Source organism: Danio rerio, chromosome 19 (assembly GCF_049306965.1).
Source record: "Danio rerio strain Tuebingen ecotype United States chromosome 19, GRCz12tu, whole genome shotgun sequence".
In the NCBI taxonomy this organism is placed as follows: Eukaryota; Metazoa; Chordata; class Actinopteri; order Cypriniformes; family Danionidae; genus Danio; species Danio rerio.
The window spans coordinates 47,400,001-47,422,871 of record NC_133194.1 but is presented as its reverse complement, the minus strand read 5'-3'; the positions used below and the strand labels follow the sequence as shown (position 1 = coordinate 47,422,871).

The following is a 22,871-nucleotide window of genomic DNA, read 5'->3' as shown; positions in this document are numbered from 1 at the left end:
CAAGTATACCTAGTAAGACCTTGATTAGCTTGTTCAGGTGTGTTTGATTAGGGTTGGTGGATAAAATTGGCAGGACACCGGACCTCTAGGAACAAGTTTGGTGATCACTGGCTTATGATATATGAATCATGTGGGTAATCAGATCCAGAATGGTTTACTAAAAATAATGAAATAATATTACTATGAATAATATGTAATAATGTGCATGTTTTAATCACTTTTGTTGCCAATGTTTGAATAATTTAGAAAGCAAAACTTCCCAACTTTGCTAGTTTTCTTAACAGGTTCAACAATAAACAAAATTCAAAACGAAAGAATAAGCGTGTATTTAATTATAGTATATAAATAGTATATCACAAATGTAAAACATCTTATTTTGGATTTTTAATTTACCATGTTGGGTGTCACGGTGGCACAGCGGGTAGCACGATCGCCTCACAGCCTGGGGAGTGCACACTGGTGGAATGATGCCTTGTGCTCTCCTCTCATTTTTTTGTCCTGCGTGTGTGAAATGCTCGGGTGACATTACAGCCGTGAGTCTGGCCTGCAGTAAATCCCAGCAGGAGTGTGTGACAGGTGAAGTAGTCTGGCTTACAGAAAGCAGAGATCTCATCTCTGTGAACTTAATCGGGGGAAATGACACCACCAACAGCCCTATGGGAGCCTGACATCCTGGCAGCATGTATTCTGCTTTCACCTTGAGGAAGCATTTGATCAGACCTGTGTGTGTGTGTGTGTGTGTGTGCGCGCCTTGAATTCCTTACATTGTAGGTACAAAATGTCCCTACATGTTTAGGATCAGCTGTAAAATATGACCATGTGGGTATTTTATTCTGGGGTGGTCCACATGAGATAAAAGGGTCATAAATCATCAAGGTATTTTAAAAATGTAAAATGCTTATAATGCTAATAATAATACCAATAATGCTAATACTAATGTTTCCTGGGTTTAGGTGTAGAGGAGAGAATATACAGTCTGTACAGTAGAAACATCATTACAAATATAGGAGGTCATCGTAGAGAAAGCTGTGTGTGTGTTGACCTTGTATTCCTTACATTGTGGGTACCAAATGTCCCCACAAATAATGCATTGGTGAATTTTGACCATGCGGGGACTTTTTGTTTGGTCCCCATTACACGCTAAAACCCAACAGTCAACTTTATCCAATAAAATGAGTGTAGTTAACTCAAAATTGACTGAACGTTAATTCGACTCATTTGAAAAGAGTTTTGAACTCAGTGCTGAAGGTAATGAGTTAATTAAATACCTCATTACTATATATATATATATATATATATATTTATATATACACATGCACTCACACACACATTGTATGGATATATTAGATCTTGATTTGACCCCCTAGACGATCTTAATCCAGCATTTCTACGATTCTGCCAATCATATTTTCAAGTTCAGGAGAGAAGAAAATGCACGAGTCTTTTCATTGTTTCACACGCGTTACTCAGTGACATGGACACCTCCAAATGATGTTCAATGAGTCACATACTGTATTTATAAGGTATAATTCACCTAAAAATGTCATTTTTGTCTTTATATAATGATGTTTTCACTGCCGGGAAATCACATGTGACGTGAGCTGCTGACCGTGAGCTGTTACCACAGACAGGGCGCGCACTCTACTTAATGATAGACGCGCTCGTCTACTTTAGTGAACAGAAACTGCATATGTTGCGAGTAACAGGTAATACAGTTGTAAATAATATTCAGTTTATGGCACAGAGTGATCGTTTGAGAGCCGCGCGCGAAGTATGAACAAGCACTTAGCAGACAAAATGAAACCGAAAGTGTGCACTTCATTTAAATGATCAAATCGCATGTTAAAGTTATGATTACGACAAGAATTTGATGTTTTTTCTTTCATAGCGAAGGCACAGTTGTGCATGAAAATAAATTCTTATAATGTTTATAACTACTCTAGCCTATATATTGTTGAATATAATCTGATAATGGCAAATGTCTGATTTTACCAGTGAATAAATTATCTAAATTAAATTATATAAATTAATAATCTAATATGACAGATTGCAAGCATATATCTCAAACATAATAATTCAACATCATAATTATTATAAGTAGAATAGAATTATTTATAAAAACCAGTAGGACTACACATAATATTATTATCGATGTTGTGCCTTATGTTTGTTTTTACCACACCTTTACTTTACATATACAGAATTGTGAGAAATCGTGATCTTTATTTTAAGCAAAAAGAAATCACAATTCTCATTTTAGCCAGAATCGAATATATATATACAAACACACACACACACAAACATATATTTACACATATACACATCTATTTACAAACACATACATACACACTTTTCAGTGCACCTGATTTCTTTTCAACTCGATGCTGAATTCCTCAAACACCTCTCTCGCTCTCTAACAAAAGCATGAGGTCAGACTGCGGTCAGCATTACAGCCGGCGGGCAGGACAGATCTCCAAAATGCAAGCTCTTCTTCTGATACATTATATGATTGATCAGAAATCAGCTTTACAGATTCCTCTAAGCTACAGTATAATATCTTCAGTATATTAGAGACTGATCCCACATCATCTACGGAGAGTCCCAACAGTTTCATAAATCCTGCATCTCTGTCGCATTTGTTATTTGGTGACCTTTACCTGCCGAGACGGGGACTCTGGAGTATTTTGCATTCAGTTACATGGAAAAACAAGTTTATTATCAGCGCCGTGATGCCGTGTGAGCATCAATCACGAGGGTTAAGTAGCTCTCATGCATCCATACCTGCTGAAGAGCTCGCAGTGCTTCTCAATGGGTTAATCAATAGAGAAAGTTGATGCTCTTCAAACGCCTGTGGCTTTTCCACATCTCTAATCCTGCTTCCCGAAGCCTTGATCCACTTCCCAATTATCCTGGAGTATCGGTGGAGTCTTGGAAAAAGCACATTTGAATGAATCAATTGATTGCACGGTGTGTAATTAGTCTGACGTTTACATATGGATTTCTGCTGTCTTCATAGGGTGAAAGAGAAAGCTGGAAGAATGAAATGACTTAAAATGACTGTAGTGCTGATGATTATAATTGTGATCTTTTTTTTTTGGGGGGCACATGATTAAGCAGAACAAAAAGAAACATGGCTTACGATACTGTTTTTCTCTCATGCTTGAACCACAGGTTATAACAGCTTTAACACAGACCTTTCAAAGTTGTGTGTCATAAAAACACTCAGTAATCCACTCAAATGCTATTGAAACCCATTTTCACATCGCAAATTACTGGTTGTAAATGCTGTAAACCAAAGTTAAACATTCTACTGGAAGACGCTGGTCACTAAGGCACCCTCCATGCAGCAGCCAAGAAAAAGGTCTATAATTGTAACAAGTAGGGGTGTGAATCTACTCTCACGGTTTGGTTCGGTTACCAATGTCATGCCATTGATTTGGTTCAATTTGATATCTCGGTGCATTGACATAATTAGATCTTTTCTTCACAACACAAGCATTTTTACAATTAAATTCTAGAAATATATTTATATTTATATAATATTTGTAATAGAATTTTGTTCTTTAATACAGCAGTAAGATATATGAACTCTACCTTTAATTTGACCTCATGCTTGAACCACAGATTATAACAGCTTTAACACAGACCTTTCAAAGTTGTGTGTCATAAAAACACTCAGTAATCCACTCAAATGCTATTGAAACCCATTTTCACATCGCAAATTACCGGTTGTAAATGCTGTAAACCAAAGTTAAACATTCTACTGGAAGACGCTGGTCACTAAGGCAGCCTCCATGCAGCAGCCAAGAAAAAGGTCTATAATTGTAACATTTAGGGGTGTGAATCTACACTCACGGTTTGGTTCGGTTACCACTATCATGCCATTGATTTGGTTCAATTTGATATCTCGGTGCATTGACATAATTAGATCTTTTCTTCACAACACACAAATTTTTACAATTAAATTCTAGAAATATATTTATATTTATATATTATTTGTAATAGAGTTTTGTTCTTTAATACAGCAGTAAGATATATGAACTCTACCTTTAATTTGACCTGCTCAAAGAAAACACTCTTTCTGAATGTATCAAACAAAACTCCAACACATGCACAGAAGACAGCACGAGCATTAATTGGAAATAAACTCATGTAAATATTATCCCTCTTGCTTTTTGAGCACTGACAGGTGAGGTCTTACACCCCTATGATTGGTTATTCTTCACCTGCTCAACAGAAAGGGCTGCGATCGGCTTTAGAAATGAAATTGCTGTTCACTGATGGCAGGAAGAACAGCCGCGGTTACAGTCTGTATTCGCATAATACGCGGTTATCACAGGTAATCTGTAATAGACACAGTGGGGAAGACTTGCACCTCAGGCACGCTCGTGTCTGGATCCACAAGTATCGCTTTAACAGCCAAGAGGAGAGGAAAAGCTACCTTACAAACACGCCAGCGAGTCAAATGTCCAAAGGGTGAGAGAGAGGTAAAGATGGAGTTTTACAGCATTTCTCCGTTGTAGTGAAATAGCGGCTTGTGAGCTGTGCCGCCTTCATTGTAGTAAGAGCGTTATTTACTCGCCCTCGCCTTGATGTATTGCGAAATTGCGCATAGGTGATAAATGACGTCAGTACGTAATAACCGGTTATGGTCTATTACTGAACCGATATTGATAATATTGACACCCCTAGTAACGAGTAACGATGCAGCACATAAAAATCTACCAGAGTAAAAGTGTTAAACTCATCGAAAATATGTACTGAAGTAAAAGTGGAAGTAGGAGAACAAAAACAATCCTCCAGTAGAGTACAAATACAGCCTTTTAGTACTTAAGAACAGTAGTGAAGTAGTTGTACTTCGTTACTATACATGTCTGCACAAGTTAATGCCGTATCCATTAAAATAAATACTGAAATGCAAAACACGAATATCGGACATTTACCGGAACAAAATGCGGCATAATCTGTCTCAAATTAAGCACTGTGTGTAAAATAGTACATTTTTAGTGTGTTTCTTTTGCAAATTATGGTAAAATTGTTTTGTTTTTTCTGTTCGTTCTAAGCTTTAAAAAACTGTTTTGTGTTTGACCCATATATATAAACTATCATTTTATGGCGTTTGTTCAACTGAGACAACTGCATCATGCTTGAATGCTCAACACAAACTCGAGTCCATTTCTGACAAGCGTTTTTCTGGAGACTTTTACCCTCTAATAAAAGTCAAGTTTCTATATTCTCTGCGATATTCAGCTTGGCAGTCTTTTTCTCTGGGTTTGGGTCAGCTGACAGGATTCAATTATGCAGGAGCCATAAAGTTTAATTCAGTTCATTTGACACATCGCTAAGCATTATGCCTCATTTCTGCCGACAGGTGATTCAGATTAACTTTGAGGACTTTGACCTGGAGCTGGGCTACGATACGCTAACCATCGGTGACGGAGGGGAAGTTGGAGACCCCAAAACCATCCTGCAAGTGTGAGTTTCTAAACTATGACCAGGCAATGATGCATAATTTACACAAGTTGGAGATTCTTTGCTGTTTCTGAAACAACACTATTATCGCTCACTGTCACTCACTGTGTTTGATACTGTAGGAATAATATCCAAGGAACATTAAGTCATTTCTGATAATCTTGTTTATGTACTAGTTTAAGAAAACATTTACATTTTACTCAGATTTTCCCCTAAGTTAAGGTTATTTGTTAACCCAGTGGCATATTTATTTATTTGTTTATTTTACTTTGAATAAACTAAGCATATTTTATTTATTTATTATTTATTTATTATTCATTTTAATGATTTTTTTTATTGTACTAATTAGATTTTTAATAAAACAAGCATATTTAAATAATGTATTCATTTTTGTCATTTTTATTTTATTTATTAATTTATTTTTATTTAATCTTAATTTCCTTTGTTTGTTTGTTTTGTTGTTTGTTTGTTTTTATTTAATATTATATTATTGCATTTTTATTAAACCAAGCATAGTTATTTATTTTTTAAAGTTATTTTAAACATATTTTTAATAAACTAATCATATGTTATTTATGCATTTTTTAATATTCATTTCACTGTTTGTTTTAATTTTATTTTAATTTTCTTACTGTATTTACTCTATTTAATTTTATTTATAAATTTGTTTAATTTTAATTTAAGTTTTTACATTTTATATTATATATATATATATTTTTATTGAACCAAGCATAACTATTTATTTATTTATTTATTTATTTATTTATTTATTTATTCATTCATTTTATGTTTTTTTTTATTTATTCATCATTAAATTTTATTAACTAATCTATGCATTTGTTTGTTTATGTAGTTTTTTTATTTGATATTATATTATTTTTATTTTATATTATGTTATTTTATTTTTTAATCAACCATGCATATTTATTTATTGTTATTTTTTTATTAATTTTTTATTTTCTATTATTTTATTTTTAATAAAGTAAGCATATTATTTTATTTTATTATTTTTATTATTCATTTTATTGTTTGTTTTGTTTTACTTTTATTTTAATTATTTTATTTACTCGTTTACTTGTATTTATTTGTATGTTTGTTTGTTTTGTTATTTTTATTTATTTAATTTTTTATTATTAAATTATTTTATTTTTATTAAACCAAGCATATTTATTTTATTTATTATGTTGTTTTTTATTTTCTTTTATTTGATTTACTCATTATTTCATTTGTTTGTTTTTGTTGTTTTTATTTTATTTTTATTATTTTTATTTAATATTATATTTTTTAGGTTTATTAAATAAAACATAATTTTTTTATGTATTCATTTATGTTGTTTTTTTAAATAAATAAAAATTTTTATTAAATTGAATTATTTTATTAAATTTTTATTAAATAAAACATTTATTTAGTTATTTATTTACTCTCTGATTGGTGCATTTGTCTGTGCAGTATTATTAATATTTTTTAAAAGATGATTTCCACAATTAAATGCATTATTATAGTTTAAGTAACCATTTAAATGTTTGTTTCAAAATGGGTTCATTCTGAAGTTATAAGGTTACCATTCGGTCCAGTGTCCTTGCATTTTTCCCCATGCAGTATTTTTCAAAATGCCATATATATATATATATATATATATATATATATATATATATATATATATATATATATATATATATATATATATATATATATATATATATATATATATATTTATTTTTTTATTTTTTTATTTTTATTTTTTTTTACAGTATGTGTACTGAACATGTACTTGTGTGTTTACTTAAATGCTAGGTTATGAAAGGCAACTACTGTACATGGGTTAAAGCTAGGTGCAGGGATGATACCTGGGTACCACCAGGTTCATGTAATGAATATAATAAGTACATAGTAAATAAAGTAAATGCAAACAGGACTGTAAAATCAAGTGCTACCCTTTATACCTTTTCATATTATGTACTTATTTTACTCTTACATAAACAGAGTAATAGCTAGGTGCTATCCCTGAACCTAACCTTAACCCATGTAGGTGTAAGTTCTTTCTTCATTGTAAGCACACGTTAAGTGCATGTACTGAATAGAGTGCAACCTTGAATATCCTCAATCTGCATTTTGGTCTTGGTTTTGAAGAAAAATATCTATCTTTATATAGTGTGCTTCCCATAGGTTTGAAATATACTTGCAGTACATAATTAAATTTTTAACAATACTTTTATTTATTTTTAGTTTCAAGCTCAAAGCAATTTGAATGCCAAAGCATTAAAGATAAAAAATGCCTATGTAATATAGCCTTATGACTTCATCAAATTAATAAAATATACAGCAGATAGAAAAAGGAATTACAGACAGTATCTCTAAAAATTATAATAATTACAAGCTTAAAATGTGTAGATTATTGAAATAAGGCAAAGGTGTTGATTAACCATTACTGATGGTCTACATATATTTTGCAGACAGTTTAGATGTCATTTCGTCCTCTCCGAGTATTTAGTAAAGTTTTTCTGAGTCGTTTCGATTTAAGAATGAATTATTGAATGTTTCTCTCACTCTCGTGACTGTGTGTGTGCAGTCAGCTGCAAAGCCAAGCGAATGTAGGCTTGAGTAAAAGGTATTGCAAAAACACATACGATTAACAAATGACAGCTTTAGAAAGCGATGCTGACAATCCTGGACATTTTAGGAACTTTAGAAACCCAGCTGGACTAATTTTGCTGTGAGATTGTCTGTGTGAGTGTTGACAGGCCTCGCACACACAGAACGAAACGGGTAAACGAGAGAGGTTTTTCCACTACTTAATCGATCACAGATGTTTGATAATATTCGGAGGATACAATATTGTGTAAACGGATTATAATAATAGTAAAAAAAAAAAGGTCACTAAATATATTTAGGCGGCGGTTAATATGCACGGGCGGTGCGCCCAAGTAAACTCTATATATATATATATATATATTTGATATATATATATATATATATATATATATATATATATATATATATATATATATATATATATATATATATATATATTTTTTATATATATATATATAATCAGAATTATTAGCCCCCCTTTGATTTTTTTTTCTTCTTTTTTTCAATATTTCTCAAATGATGTTTAACAGAGCAAGGAATTTTTTTTACAGTATTTCCTATAATGTTTTTTTCTTCTGGAGAAAGTCACTGATTAACTAACTTTGAATGTCACTTTAAGCTATATAGAAGTGTTTTGATAAATATCTAGTCAAATATTATTTACTGTCATCATGGCAAAGATCAAATAAATCAGTTATTAGAAATGAGTTATTAAAACTGTTTAGAAATGTGTTGAAAAAATCTTCTCTCCGTTAAACAGAAATTGAGGAAGAAAAAAAAATATACAGAGGGTTATAATTCTGACTTCAATTGTAAATCTACTGTATCTGTATAATACAAATAGGAAACAGTCCATGAAGCATTGCAAATTAATTTAAATTAATTACATTTTTCATTGTTTTATTTGTTTTATTTTAGAGCATAAACGGCTTAATTTTAGTTCAGGAAAAGTCAATGAACAATTGAAAGTGACACAATCTAATGTAAAAAATAATTTAAAGTGTTTTTTTTTTCTTTAAATTTAACATTTAACAAATACATTTCAAATGTATTTATTATTATTATTATTATTATTATTATTATTATATTGTATTTTATGTTTTGTTTATTTAAAGGATAAACCTATGAACATTTATAAGTGATAATCAAATGTCTGATAATATTTTTTCTTCAGGAGAAAGTCTTATTTATTTTATTTCGGCTTGAATAAAAGCAGTTTTTCATTTTTAAACACCATTTTAAGGACAAAATTATTAATTAAGCTGTATTATTCTTCGATAACCACAGAACAAATCATTATTATACAATGACTTACCTAATTACCCTAACCTGCCTAGTTAACCTAATTAACCTAGTGAAGCCTTTAAATGTCACTTTAAGCTGTATAGAAGTGTCTTAAATATCTAGTAAAATATTATTTACTGTCATCATGACAAAGATAAAATAAATCAGTTATTAGAAATTAGTTATTAAAACTATTATGATTACAAATGTGTTGAGAAAATCTGCTCTTCGTTAAACAGAAATTGGGGAAAAAATAAACAGGGGTGCTAATAATTCTGACTTCAACTGTATATAGTTTATCTTTTATATGATGATAGTCTGTGTTGTGAATATGTGTGTGTGTGTAATATTCTCTCTGTTGTGTTCTGTAGTCTGACTGGAAGCTTTGTCCCAGACCTGATCGTCAGCATGACCCATCAGATGTGGCTTCACCTTCAGTCTGATGAAAGCGTGGGCTCCATAGGCTTCAAGATCAACTACAAAGGTACTAGTTATATATCTATTATATATAATTTTAACTGATAGGTATATTTTTTAACCTGTTTATCCAGCGGTGTCTTCGCTTAAAAACTAATCATGTGCAAATTGATCATGCAACCCCAGTGCCAGAGCCTTTTTTCTGTAAAACACAACCAATCCTGTTCTAGAGCTTTCCATATCATCATCTGCTCTCACTTTCTATGATGTTCAAGATATTTAGACCTAAAGGATGTTGATTTTTAGAGGGTAATTGTCTGAGATGGCGAATGGGAACATGGTTATTACCTGTTTCATAATGCAGTCAAACCAAAGGCTAATCATATCAATTACCATTACGTGTCTGACGTTGTAGAGAGTGATGCTTAACAGACGTCATGATGTGACCCTATATAATGTGGTGATCTTCTTCAGACTTCAACATCTATGCTTGATTTAATCCAGGATAGCTTTTTACCGCCGTGCTGCGTTTACTGCTGAAAAGAGCCCCTGAAAGTGCAGAAGGTGCAGGTTTGTGTGATTGAGTGGAGGCGGGGACTGATTTGCATATTCATGATTCTGCGTATACTAAATGAGGAGAGGGTGTAGAGTTACAGTCAGGTCATTTCAAGGCAGAATGAATCGAGGGATGTTTAAATGTGTTGTTTTGATTTGCTCTAAGCCCATTTTGATCCTGAAGCGTTACATTTAACAAGAACAAATCTATACATGTTTTTAAAATGCACATTTTTAGTTGCTTTTAGTCTCTTGTTTTGATGTTTTAGAGTTAGGGTTAGGCTTTTATAACCATATCAACCATGTTTAGTTGCTTTTAGAGTGTTTTGATTTGATTTTTTACAGTAAGAGTTAACCTTTTATAACCATTTCAACCATGTTTAAGTTGCTTTTAGAGTGTTTTGATTTGATTTTTTACAGTAAGAGTTAACCTTTTATAACCATTTTAACCATGTTCATATTATTTTTAGTTGCTTTTAGACTTTTGTTTTGAGGTTTATGGTTAGTATTAGGGTTTTATAACCATTTCAGCCATGTTTAAATTAAGTTTAGTTGCTTTAAGTCTCTTGTTTTGATGATTTTGGGTTAGGCTTTATAATCATTTCAAGCATGTTTAAATTAAGTTTTGTTGCAATAAGACTCTTGTTTTAATAGTTTGGATATAGACTTTTATAACCATATACGTGTGTGTGTGTGTGTGTGTGTGTGTGTGTGTGTGTGTGTGTGTGTGTGTGTGTGTGTGTGTGTGTGTGTGTGTGTGTGTGTGTGTGTGTGTRTATATATATATATMTMTATATATATATATATATATATATATATATATATATATATATATATATATATATATATATATATATACATAAAGTTGAAGTCAGAATTATTAGCCCCCCTTTAACTTTTTTTTTTTCGACTTTTTTTTTTTTTTATTATTTCCTAAATGATGTTTAACAGAGCAAAGAAGTTTTCACAGTATGTCTGATAATATTTTTTCTTCAGGAGAAAGTCGTATTTCATTTATTTCGGCTAGAATAAAAGGAGTTTAAATTTTTTTAAAAGCCCTTTTAGGCAAAATTATTAACCCCTTTATAAAACCATGTTTAGTTGCTTTTAGAGTGTTTTTGTTTTAATGGTTTACAGTAAGGGTTAGGCTTTTATAACCATTTCAACCATGTTCATATTATTTTTAGTTGTGTTTAAACTCTTGTTTGGAGGTTTATGGTTAGTAGGCTTTTATAATCATTTTAACCATGTTTACATTAACTTTAGTTGCTTTAAGACTCTTGTTGATGTTTTATAGTTAGGGTTAGGCTTCTAAAACCATTTTAGCCATGTTTAAATTAAGTTTAGTTGCTTTTAGAGTGTTTTGTTTTGATGTTTTACAGTTAGGGTTACGCTTTTAAAACCATTTCAACCATATTTCAATCAAGTTTATTTGCTTTTAGACTCTTGTTTTGAGGTTTACGTTTAGGGTTAGGCTTTTATAATCATTTAAATCATGTTTACATTACATTTAACTGCTTTAAGACTCTTGTTTTAATGTTTTATAGTTTTGCTAGGCTTTTATAACCACTTGAACCATGTTTAAATTAAATTTAGTTGTTTTTACACTCTTGTTTTGATGTTTTATAGTTAAGGTTAGGCTTTTAAAACCAATTCAACCTTGTTTAAATTAACTTTAGTGTCTTTTAAACCCCTTTATTTTCATGTTTTACACTTGGGTTTAGGGTTAAGGTCCGTGCACACCAGGATGCTTTTTGCTCGCGTTTTCTGTTAATATTTAATGCCTCGTGACTAAATAAAGGGTGCCAATGTGATCGTGCACACTAACGCGCAAAACTCAAGATGTAAAATCGTCATTTTTGAAGAAACGCATCATGCTCGTTTTTTTGTTTTGATGTGCCGCGTCAAAACCTTCTCCACCAATCAAGTTGGCACTTCTGTTCAGGAGCACAGAGCTGCTGAAGTTACAGTAAACAGCACTTGGAGAACCTCAAGTGTAAAGCTGTCAATGCGCATGCACATTGAAGGAGATGCCTAGAGGCGATATGAACGTAAAGCTGCTTATTGCACTGGTGAACAATAATAATTTCTTCATCGCTATGCTGGAGCTGCTACTTAAACCATTCATGCTTGTTCAAATAGCCAGTAACTTTAACAACAGGCGAGTGAACTTTCTGTCTTCTTCTTTTGTGTTATAACCAAGTGTCAAAAGCTTAAAATTGTTTAGCGCCATCAAGGGTCAAGGAGTGAGTTTGCATACTCTTCTGCTCGATGAAAGTAAAAATAGCTTGGGTTTGAATCCGGAAAAAAAGTCTTGATAAACGCAAATGAAAAGCGTCCCGGTGTGTACGAGCCTTAAGATTTTCATAACCATTTCAACCATGTTTAAATTAAGTTCTGTGCATTTGTGTTGAAATGTAATAAGAAGTTGCTTATAGCATACCATGTGGTTTTAACAAAATAATTAAATAAGTAAATGAATAAATACTGTTTATGAAATAATGATTTACATATTGATTGAGGGGTCAAAATATACAATAATTAGCTGATTTTAAATGCATTAGCAGAATTATCATTACATTTTTTTTCTTTTTTTTTAACCCACATTGCTCTGGTTTTACTAATTTGTGAAAATTAAGGAATAAACATCAATCCATTCATCGCATTAAATGCGATGCCAGTAAATTATCATGCTTAATTCAGTGGCTGTGCACCCCTGTGGTCAAGGTTAAATAACAGCAGTGTGGCGGAGCAATGAAAAACCACAAAACAGCTTCATTTGCAACTGCAAACAAACAGAAAGGGAAAGCAGGACAGAGGGAAATTGTACAAACAATCTCTTATGGCATCAGCCCAGATTCAATCAAACATCCAGCCTTCATCCCTGTTTTTTGATGGAGTGAGAAAGTGTTTTTCACATCTACTGCAAAGAGTTTAGACATCAAACAACCAGACAGTATTTACCTGGACCAGAGCACAGTTTTCTGCACCAGTGTTCAGCATTCATACTTAGTAGTTGGTGTGTTTATTATTGAAACCTTTCATTTCCCCCAAAATTTGTTTATTCATTCATTCATTCATTCATTCATTCATTCATTCAGTCATTTATTTATTTATTCATTTATTCATTCATATATTAATTCCGTTTGTTTATTCATTCTTTCTTTCTTTCTTTCTTTCTTTCTTTCTTTCTTTCAATAATTAATTTATTTGGCTGTCCATCCTTCCATCCATCCTTTTGTTCGTTCATTCTATCTTTTGTTCTTTCCTTCTTCTGTTCTTCGTTTATTTAGTTGTTTATTTATTTATTTATTTATTTACTTATTTATTTATTTATTTACTTATTTATTTATTTATTTATTTATTTATTCTTTCTTTCTTTTTCTTTCTTTCTTTTTCTTTCTTTCTGTCTTTCTTTCTTTCTTTCTTTCTTTCTTATTTGTTTATCTGTCCACCCTTTCTTTTATTTGTTTGTTCATTCATTCTTTCTTTCATTCTTTTTCTTTGTTTTTCAATCTTTTTCTTTCTTTCTTTCATTCTCTCCTTTGTTCATTCATTGATTCATTTTTTATTTTATTTTATTTATTCGTCTGTTTGTCTCTCCCTAAATCCTTTCTTTTTATTCATTCATTCATTAATCCATTTTTTCGTTCATCCATCTATCATCCATCCTTTCTTTCTTTCTTTCTTTCTTTCTTTCTTTCTTTCGTTATTTTGTTTATTCGTTCGTTCATTCATCTGTTCGTCCTTTCTTTCTTGCATTCATTCATTCATTCTTTCAATATTTCTTTAATTAATTTGTTTTTTCATTGTTTTATTATTTAGTTTATTTGTTCTTTCACCCATCCATCCTTTCTTAGATTTGTTCTTATGTTTTTCATTCTTTTAATCTTTTTATCATTCTGTCATCCATTCACACATTCTTTCTTTCATTCATTAATTTACTCACCCACTCATTCATTCATTCAGTCACTCACTCATTCATTCATTCATTTGTTCATTAATTCGTTTTTTCTTTATTTTTATCATTCATAAATTCATTCTTTCATTTGATTGTTTGTCCGTTCATTCATTCATTCATTCATTCATTCATTCATTCATTCATTCATTCATTCATTCATTCATTCATTTATTCATTCATTCATTCTTTAATTTTTCATTCAAAAACTGATTTTAGCTAAACAGAGAAAGAAATATAATAATAATAATAATAATAATAATAATAATAATAATAATAATAACAACAACAACAACAACAACGACGACGACGACGACGACGACGACGACGACGACGACGACGACGACGACGACGACGACGACAACAACAACAACAACAACAAGAACAGCAACAAACAACACCAACAACAATAATAATATAACTAACATCAAATACTGTGAAATCACTTGGGGAAGTCTTAAAAAAAACTGAGTTGAGCATTTAGCATTGCTGTTTAGTAGTCAGTGTGCATAACAGTAACGCATCTCCACAAATCAGTCCGTCAGAACTTTCATCCCGAACACATCAGCTACATTCACTTGATAGCAGCAGCAATCCCTACAAAACCCATATCTTTGATTATCTCTCCTCCCTCAAGGTTTTGTAATAAATTAGTGTCGGGGTGATGAACAGTGTGCCATTCAGTATAATGAGAGAGACTGACGGAAAGAGCAAATGAATCCCCTTAAGTGCAAGACCAGAGAGATAAAGAGGAGGGAAAAAAAACAGATTACAGTATGATATCCCTCGGAGAGGCTGGCAAAATATTACTGATTGTGTTAGATTTGTCTTTTTGTGTTTTTTCTTCCATCTATTATAAGTCACCCTATATATGGCTCAGAATTAATTTGACATTTTTCTAGGTAGATTTTATTGGAGCTGTCAGTCATAAATATGCGATGGACAAGCATGAGGGAGTAAAAAAAAAGATTATATTGAATTTCTTAATATTTTATTATCATTATTATTGTTATTATTATGATTAATAATAACAATAACAATAATATATTTTTATTATTATTACTACTGTTGTTGTTTATATCATAATTATTAATAATATTATTATTGTATTGTAAATAATAATAATAATAATAATAATAACAGTAACAATAATAATAATATAATTGTTATTATTATTACTACTATTGTTGTTGATATCATCATCATCATTATTATTATTATTATTATTATTATTATTATTATTATTATTATTATTATTATTGTATTGTAAATAATAATAATAATAATAATAATTATTATTATTATTATTATTATTATTATTAGTGTTATCAATGTTATTATTGTTGCCGTTTTTGTTGTTGCTATTATTATTATTTTTAACAATATTTTTACAACAAGAGCCCATTGAAATAATTATCTAGAAATGTATTTATTCATTATTATTATTATTATTATTATTATTATTATTATTATTATTATTATTATTATTTGCTTTTATTACCTTTTTATGGATACCCTAACTAATGTAATGTGTTTTACATATGTTTCAAATATAAATGTTAACATTTCTGTAATTTATTTGAGTTTGACCAAAATTTATTTTGTTGTTTATTTATTAGATTGTATATGATTATTATTATTACTATTATTATTATTATTATTATTATTATTATTATTATTATTTTTATTATTATTATTATTATTAACAACCTGTCTTGCTTAAGGCTCATTCAAATAATTCTCTCTAAATGTATTTAGTTATTCATTCATTCATGCATTTATGCATCAATTATTATTTTTATATTATATATTATTATTACCTTTTTATTTTTATGGATACCCTATTTAAATGTGTCTTACATATATTCCAAATATAAATGTTATCATGTCTGTTTCTTATTTGAGTTTAAGCAATCTCCAGTTTCAATATCTGCAAGATATTCCTTCTCTATGTAGTTGAAAGGTTTTTCTCAGATAAATGTGCGTGAAGTGACTCAAAGCGCTATCAATCACACATAATATACATTTATACAATACGAAGGCATTCCATAACTCAATTGCTTTTCCACTTTGCAAAACTCAGATGACCCTACTTATATCATTATCCAGGATATTCTTCACATTTTCACCATTATAATGTCATTAGAATTGTCCTAATAAAACAGCACTGTTCTGAATAGTTAGAAGTATTTTATTCCCTGAAAAGGATTTTGACCTTATAATATATGACATGGGGACATATGTGATATATAATATATAAATCCGGGGCCCTTTGAGGGATCCATCTATAAAATGAACACATTAATGGTGCAGAGCGTGCATTCACTCAGTGGAAGATGAATAGAGCTTTTCATTGTCTTCTTCCCCAGTGCTTCATTTACCTGTCAGGTCAGGATTTTGAACAAAAGAGTCACTCCAACATCAAATAGACATGATGAGAATGGGGAAAAAATGCACTTATAGTGTGAACCCATATCATTATGCATTCAAAAGCATATTGAATTTACCTTTATTTGTGTTTGAAGAAATACCTACCTGTCTACACTTCCTGACAAGAGTCTTGTCGTCAATCCCAGTTTTTAGAGCAAGAAATAATAACTTGACCTCTAGTTGATCATTTGGAAAAGTGTCAGAAGGTGGATTTGTCAGATGAATCATTTGTTGAACCGCATCCCAATCATCACAAACACTGCAGAAGACCTACTGGAACCAGTGTGGAGCCAAGATTCTCACAGAAATCAGTCAAGTTTGGTGAAGGAGAAATCATGGTTTGGGGTTATATTCAGTATTCCTTGGCCCGTTTTTAATTTTGATTCTGTAAAATGTCTTAGAAACTCAGTGAAAATGGACCTCATTAAGTTTCAACCTTTATTACAGCTCATGATGGACATTTCTCAAAGAGGGAATAACAGAAATCTGACCTGAGATGATGTGTGGGAGCTCGAGTGCCCAGCAGGCGCACCGTTATGATCGATGGCTTTCGCTTGTTTAGTAATGCCTGTGACAGCAGTGATTAGGTTTTGGCAGTGAAGTGTCGCTTTTTGATTCGTGTTGGTAATCAGGTCGTGTCCGTGGGGAAGTGAAGTTTCATAAACTAATTTTGAGAGGAGCAAGTCATATGATTGAGCACTGCTGGCCACTCATCTGTAATCAGTAACAATCCAATCAGAGTGAGCCTAGCTTACTATAAATGGATCATTTTCTCCTTACTGCTCTGGAAGCCTTTGGAAGAATCCCCCCTTCCACCCCATCTCCCCCTTTTCCTCCCTTTTCTAAAGGGGGAGCTATCGAGACCTACCTGATCTTGGATCTCCAGATATGCTTATTGACCAGGCGGGAGCCCAGGGCTAAAATATCTCCAAACTCAGGGTTCTCTCCCGGGACAGCATGCCAAACCTGCTATAAATGCTAAGCATATCTAACTGGGAACTTTTGAAACTGTATTTCATGTTCATACAGTACACCCATCGTAAATTCATCAGTCGTATACCAACAGACACAGAAAATGTTGTATCTGTGTCTGTTCTAATGGCAGATTTTACAATTGTACCCTTGTAAAATTTCGAGTACACTTCCTTTACCTTTACGTTTTTATAATTACAGATGCGTGAATTTTATTTACGCACAAATTATTTCTGACGGCGATTTTGTTCCATATAAGTCATTATTTGTTGTTCCTAAAACATCAGTTGAACACAGTTTAGTAGGGATGTAACGGTTTTGTAAATACCGTCATACCGTAATATAAATTTTTTTCGATATTACCGAAGTCGCATGACTCGGTAAAACTATAGATCTTCTGAGAAAATTTGCTCAGGCGAATGAAGCGAACGGGAGGTAGCGAAAACTACAATTCCCATCAGCCCATGCTTGACCATCATCCCTTGCGGTCTGTTGTCGCTACAGATCCAGTAATGCGGAAATGGAGTGTGCTGCTAGAAGCGGGGATGAAAAAGTGCTGGAAAACTCTAAAGCGGGTGTTGTCGCCGCGCGCGTACTGAATAGCGGTGTTGACGCGCGAGTTCTTATCAGCTGTGTTGTCGCGCGTGTACTGAATAGCGGTGTTGTCAGCACACTGTTCAGATTGATGCAGACATGAGACCTCTATCTTACTCATGGTTTGTCCTCTCAAGTGGGGGAAAGACAATGCACAACGTTACCCACTGCTGTCAACCTGGGCCAAGTCATATCTCTCTTGTCCCAGAAACCTCAGTCCCAAATGAGAGGGTTTTTTTCTGTTGCAGGGAACATTGTAAATGCCCAGAGATACCAGCTTTTACCAGATTATATTTATATGATAATTTTCCTTTAAACCCATCTCTAATTAAGTGAGTGAGTGATTAAATGTTGAATGTGATGAGTTTTCAACAATACTAAATTGAAACTTTATTTTTTTTACATGGTTTAATATTTTTTTGTTATTAAATTGAAGTTCCTGTTTCAAAGCTTACAGATAGATGACTAATTTGTATGTCATTGACACTTTTGGCACTTTTTTGGAGTATTTTCAAAAGTTTTGTCTTTTCCTGTAAATGATTCAATAAATACCGTACCGTGACATTCATACCGAGGTATTACCGTACCGTGAAATTCTGATACCGTTACATCCCTACAGTTTAGTAATCAAAACATACCGTATTTTAATCCTTGTGTCAGAAGTACTCCTCTCTTGTGCTCTGCTAATCTGTTTTGCTGCGTTCCAATTCACATACTCGTACTGTGCCCTGAAAGGATGTCGTTTTTTTGTAAAGAAAAAGTTTATACTTTTGAGTGTGTAACAGAAGAGTGTGCAAGGTTTATGTCATACTGTACTACTTCCTCGTTAACAGATTATTATGTGGCTAAGTTACGTCTCCTGTCAATCATCTTCACACATCATCCACATTTCCCTCATATTTAAATACCTACCTTAATGTAGAAGCAGCAGCAGGATAATCTGCCATTCATGAGTCTTTCATGCAGAGAAATCTCCTCAGGTCTTTGGGTAATTATGCATTCAGAAGTTAATGTCCAAACATATCTTTATATAAGTTCACGTTGTTGTTGCAGATGGATACAACACTAAAAATGCAGTTTAAACATGTTCCAGTTGCTTAGATGTTGATTTACAGTCATTTAAGCAACTTCTCTGAAAGCCTCTCTATTTGACGGTTGCAGGGTTCCCACGGGTCCTTAAAAAGTCTTAATGTCTTAAATTGTCTTAAATTTTACCGTAAAGTGGCTGTAGGTATTAAATTTTCAGCCGGTGTGCTTAATGACGATAGGGAAGCACAGTGGTCCACCGTAAAACATCTAATAGTTGATTAATTTAGCACTTGTAAAACAGGAGAGAAATGACAGTCTCCGTGATTTATTAGCTTATTACGGTAGGTCAGCTACAGAGTACAGACGCTTACGTTGGTCTGCACCTGCGTGCTGTTATTATGCGGTTGTTGATGTGTCAAAATGCAAAGATGGTAAATTGTACATTTAACGACATGACAAAGAGGCAATGTGTAAATTCTGCAAAAAGCCCTTTTCGTTAGGGTTCATAGGGGCTCAAAGTCAACAAGTCGCACATGAAAGGAGGAAAGCAGCAGCGGGACGTTGTAGCAGCTTGTCATAGCAGGTCCAGGTTAATCCCTGCATTGTTTGCAGCTCGACCTAACAATGTTACTTGTTACTAATGTTAGTCCTATAGCCTATGTTATGAATAAGTAATGTTGACCCTTTTAAACAACTCATTCATGAAAAAAGACAAAAGAGCTGTGCGCCTGTGCACATTTGGATAATGTCGGGCTATAAACGGGTTCAGGCTTTTAAAAAGCTGTCAATCAAAATGTACTTGTCGGGTTCGGGCTCTATTGGGCCTAACTTTGATATCCTGATTACAGCTCTAGTTCAGACGCCCCCTCACAGTGAGCTATAACAGTTTCATTTCACCACCTAAAAAGCAGGTACTGGGGGTTATCCATACTGTGACGAGGCGCAATTGATTTAAATCTAACGAGAACATTAAAATGAGTTGCCTATTCCAAAGTAATTCTAAAATTTTTGGGTCTTAAATAATATTTGTTGAGGTCTTAAAAAGTATTAAATTTTACTTTTAAAATGGTGCAAGAACCCTGGGTTAGACTCGCGCATCCGCCGTATTTGTAGTTTGTTTACACTTTTTACCCGAGTTTGTAGTTCTAAACAAATCCACACCCAACGTGCAATGTATTGTGGACAATATCAGCGGTTAGAGTATGGATTCTTCTACACTTCGAATTTTCACCGGAAATACTAAACTACTCGGGAACCTTTGTCAAACTCTTTTCTACATACTCTGGTTTGGGATGTTAACATAAATGGGGAGGAGAACAGAGAAGAACCCAGTCCAGGAGACTCGAAACAAGCAGAATTCCTTTCTTGAGACGTATTGGTTAATCTGCAGTCATACAGCGTCTTTTAAGATGTCCATGTGTCCGCAGAGCCTACTGGAGATCCGCAGTCTGCTAGTTCTATCACAAGTCTGAATTAAGACAAAGATGTCTTGTCTATATTGTCCTGTTAGGAGAAGGGGAGGTGGCTAAACAAAGCATGCAAATTCAGTACTGGAGTCAGCATGATACTGGCATATAGATGTTAAAAACTGGCCCAGCTACTGACCACACAAGATAATCAACAAAAGGTTTCTGTAGCATTAAAGCAACACCCAAAGACAAAGGCAGAGTCATTAAAACCTGCCCTTAGCATTTGCATCACTTTGGCTTATCCTGTAGCCAGAAAGCCTAAGGTTAAATGTCCTTTCTAGCTGGAATGTTAATGAAATCGTATAATTAAAAACCAAAGAATTTAACTTTTCAGTTATATGTAGGTTATTGTTCATTTGAAATTAGATGATATAAATTTATATTCCCACAGGGACATACCAATTCTATTTTTGAATACTATTTAGGATGGATAGTATGTGAATTGGGACACAGCATCTGTCTCTGATCTGCATCAGAGACAGATGATGTTTATGTTTATGGCTCTGTAAATATTGTACATGTTTGCTGTATTGTGTTTTATTCTTGCCAGTTTTCGTTATTATTATTATATATATATATATATATATATATATATATATATATATATATATTTTTTTTTTTTTTTATAATGTAAAGCCTAACCAGGGACGAGGGCTGCAAATTAGCTTTATGCTATATGCCCTATGTACACAACATCGGTTATCTTTGTATAACAATGTCAAGTATATTGTCCCTTTAACAAGCAGAAAAAAAAAAATCTTTCTGACGTCAAGCAAAAGGGGCGGAGCTAACAACCGGCTTCTCCGATTGGCTTATATTTATTACTGAAACTAAATTTGGATGCACTAATATATTTTGTTTATTATTTTACTTAAGACTTGTGGAAATGCAAATAATTGGATTATACTGTTCAAATCAATCTGATTAAAATCATTTAACTCATGCATAATCTGCATGCCTCATCAATTGTCTTCATGACTGAAGTTTGATTTCTCCATTTCACATATTTGGTAAACTTCATCTGTCATTTTCCATTGATGCATCTACAGGTACTGTATACCCTCATGTTTTACCTCTGAGGGTTTACTGTGTTCTTATGTATTGTGACTAATTGAATGACATACCAATATAACACCTCTACATGATCCCAGAGGTTCAGATTAACATATTCAAAGTGTCGACAGGCTCTACTGAAATGTTTGCCAGCATTTGTATTCATTACAATGCAAATGGCTCTCTTATTCTTAAGTCTGGCTCTGTCTCGTTGTTATTGAGATGTTTTGGCATCAGTCAAAGCCAACGTCACTCTGATAAATCAAGACATCGAGAAGGTGTGCCTTGACTGACTTGGGATTCTTTCTATCCAAAGAATGAAATTTCCTAATGCATAGTTATTTTTATTTTTTTAGTAAAATTTTTAGGCAGATTCTTAGATAACAGTAGGTACTTGACGCATGTTTGGTGAAGTTGTGTTCCTTGGTAAAGTTTGTTTCTTGCCTGTCGCCACTGGTTTGCTTGGTTTGGGACTTGTGGAGCTGTGCATGAATGGATTTGCTCTTCAGTGTTTGGACTTTGAGCAATGACATTGAAACTAAACTGAACTTCCACTCTGAAAACTGGACTGAAACAGTTTTAATCTACTAGAACTTCAATGTTAAGTTGCTTTGACACAATCTACATCACAAGAGCACTATAGAAATAAAGATGAACTGAACTGAATTTAATTGAACGTGAAAAATTGTACACTCCAAAAAATGCCTGTTTATTTCAACCCAGTTCTGGGTGTAATAAGGACTAACCCAAATGCTTGGTTAATTTTTTATTAAATTCATAGGACCAAATTTAAGCCAATGTTTTGGTTAGTTCGTATTTTACCCAATTTGGTTTTAATAGCAGTCCTCTGGCATGGTTCGGTACTTGTGGAGCTGCGCACCGATGAATTTGCTCTTCAGTGTTTTAGCAGTGACATTTAAACCACACTGAACTGAACTGAACTCAACTGAACTTCAACTCTGAAAACTGGACTGACACAGTTTCAATTTATTGAACTTCTATGTTAAGCTACTGTGACAAAATCTACATTGTAAAAGTGCTATAGA

General features: G+C 32.6%; 1 protein-coding gene across 9 annotated transcripts in view; it reads left to right on the top strand.

The window, feature by feature from the left end:
• Window positions 1-22,871, top strand: part of csmd3b (CUB and Sushi multiple domains 3b) — a 990,558-nt gene that overhangs the window by 528,159 nt on the left and 439,528 nt on the right. For all 9 annotated transcript variants that reach the window (XR_012395232.1, XM_068215335.2, XM_017352314.4 and 6 more), the window contains 2 exons: window positions 5,372-5,475; window positions 9,720-9,832. Coding sequence is in view for 8 of the 9 variants with exons in the window: in XM_068215335.2 (XP_068071436.1) it covers window positions 5,372-5,475; window positions 9,720-9,832 (217 nt within the window). In the remaining variant the exon portion in view is untranslated. The remainder of the gene's footprint in view (window positions 1-5,371; window positions 5,476-9,719; window positions 9,833-22,871) is intronic.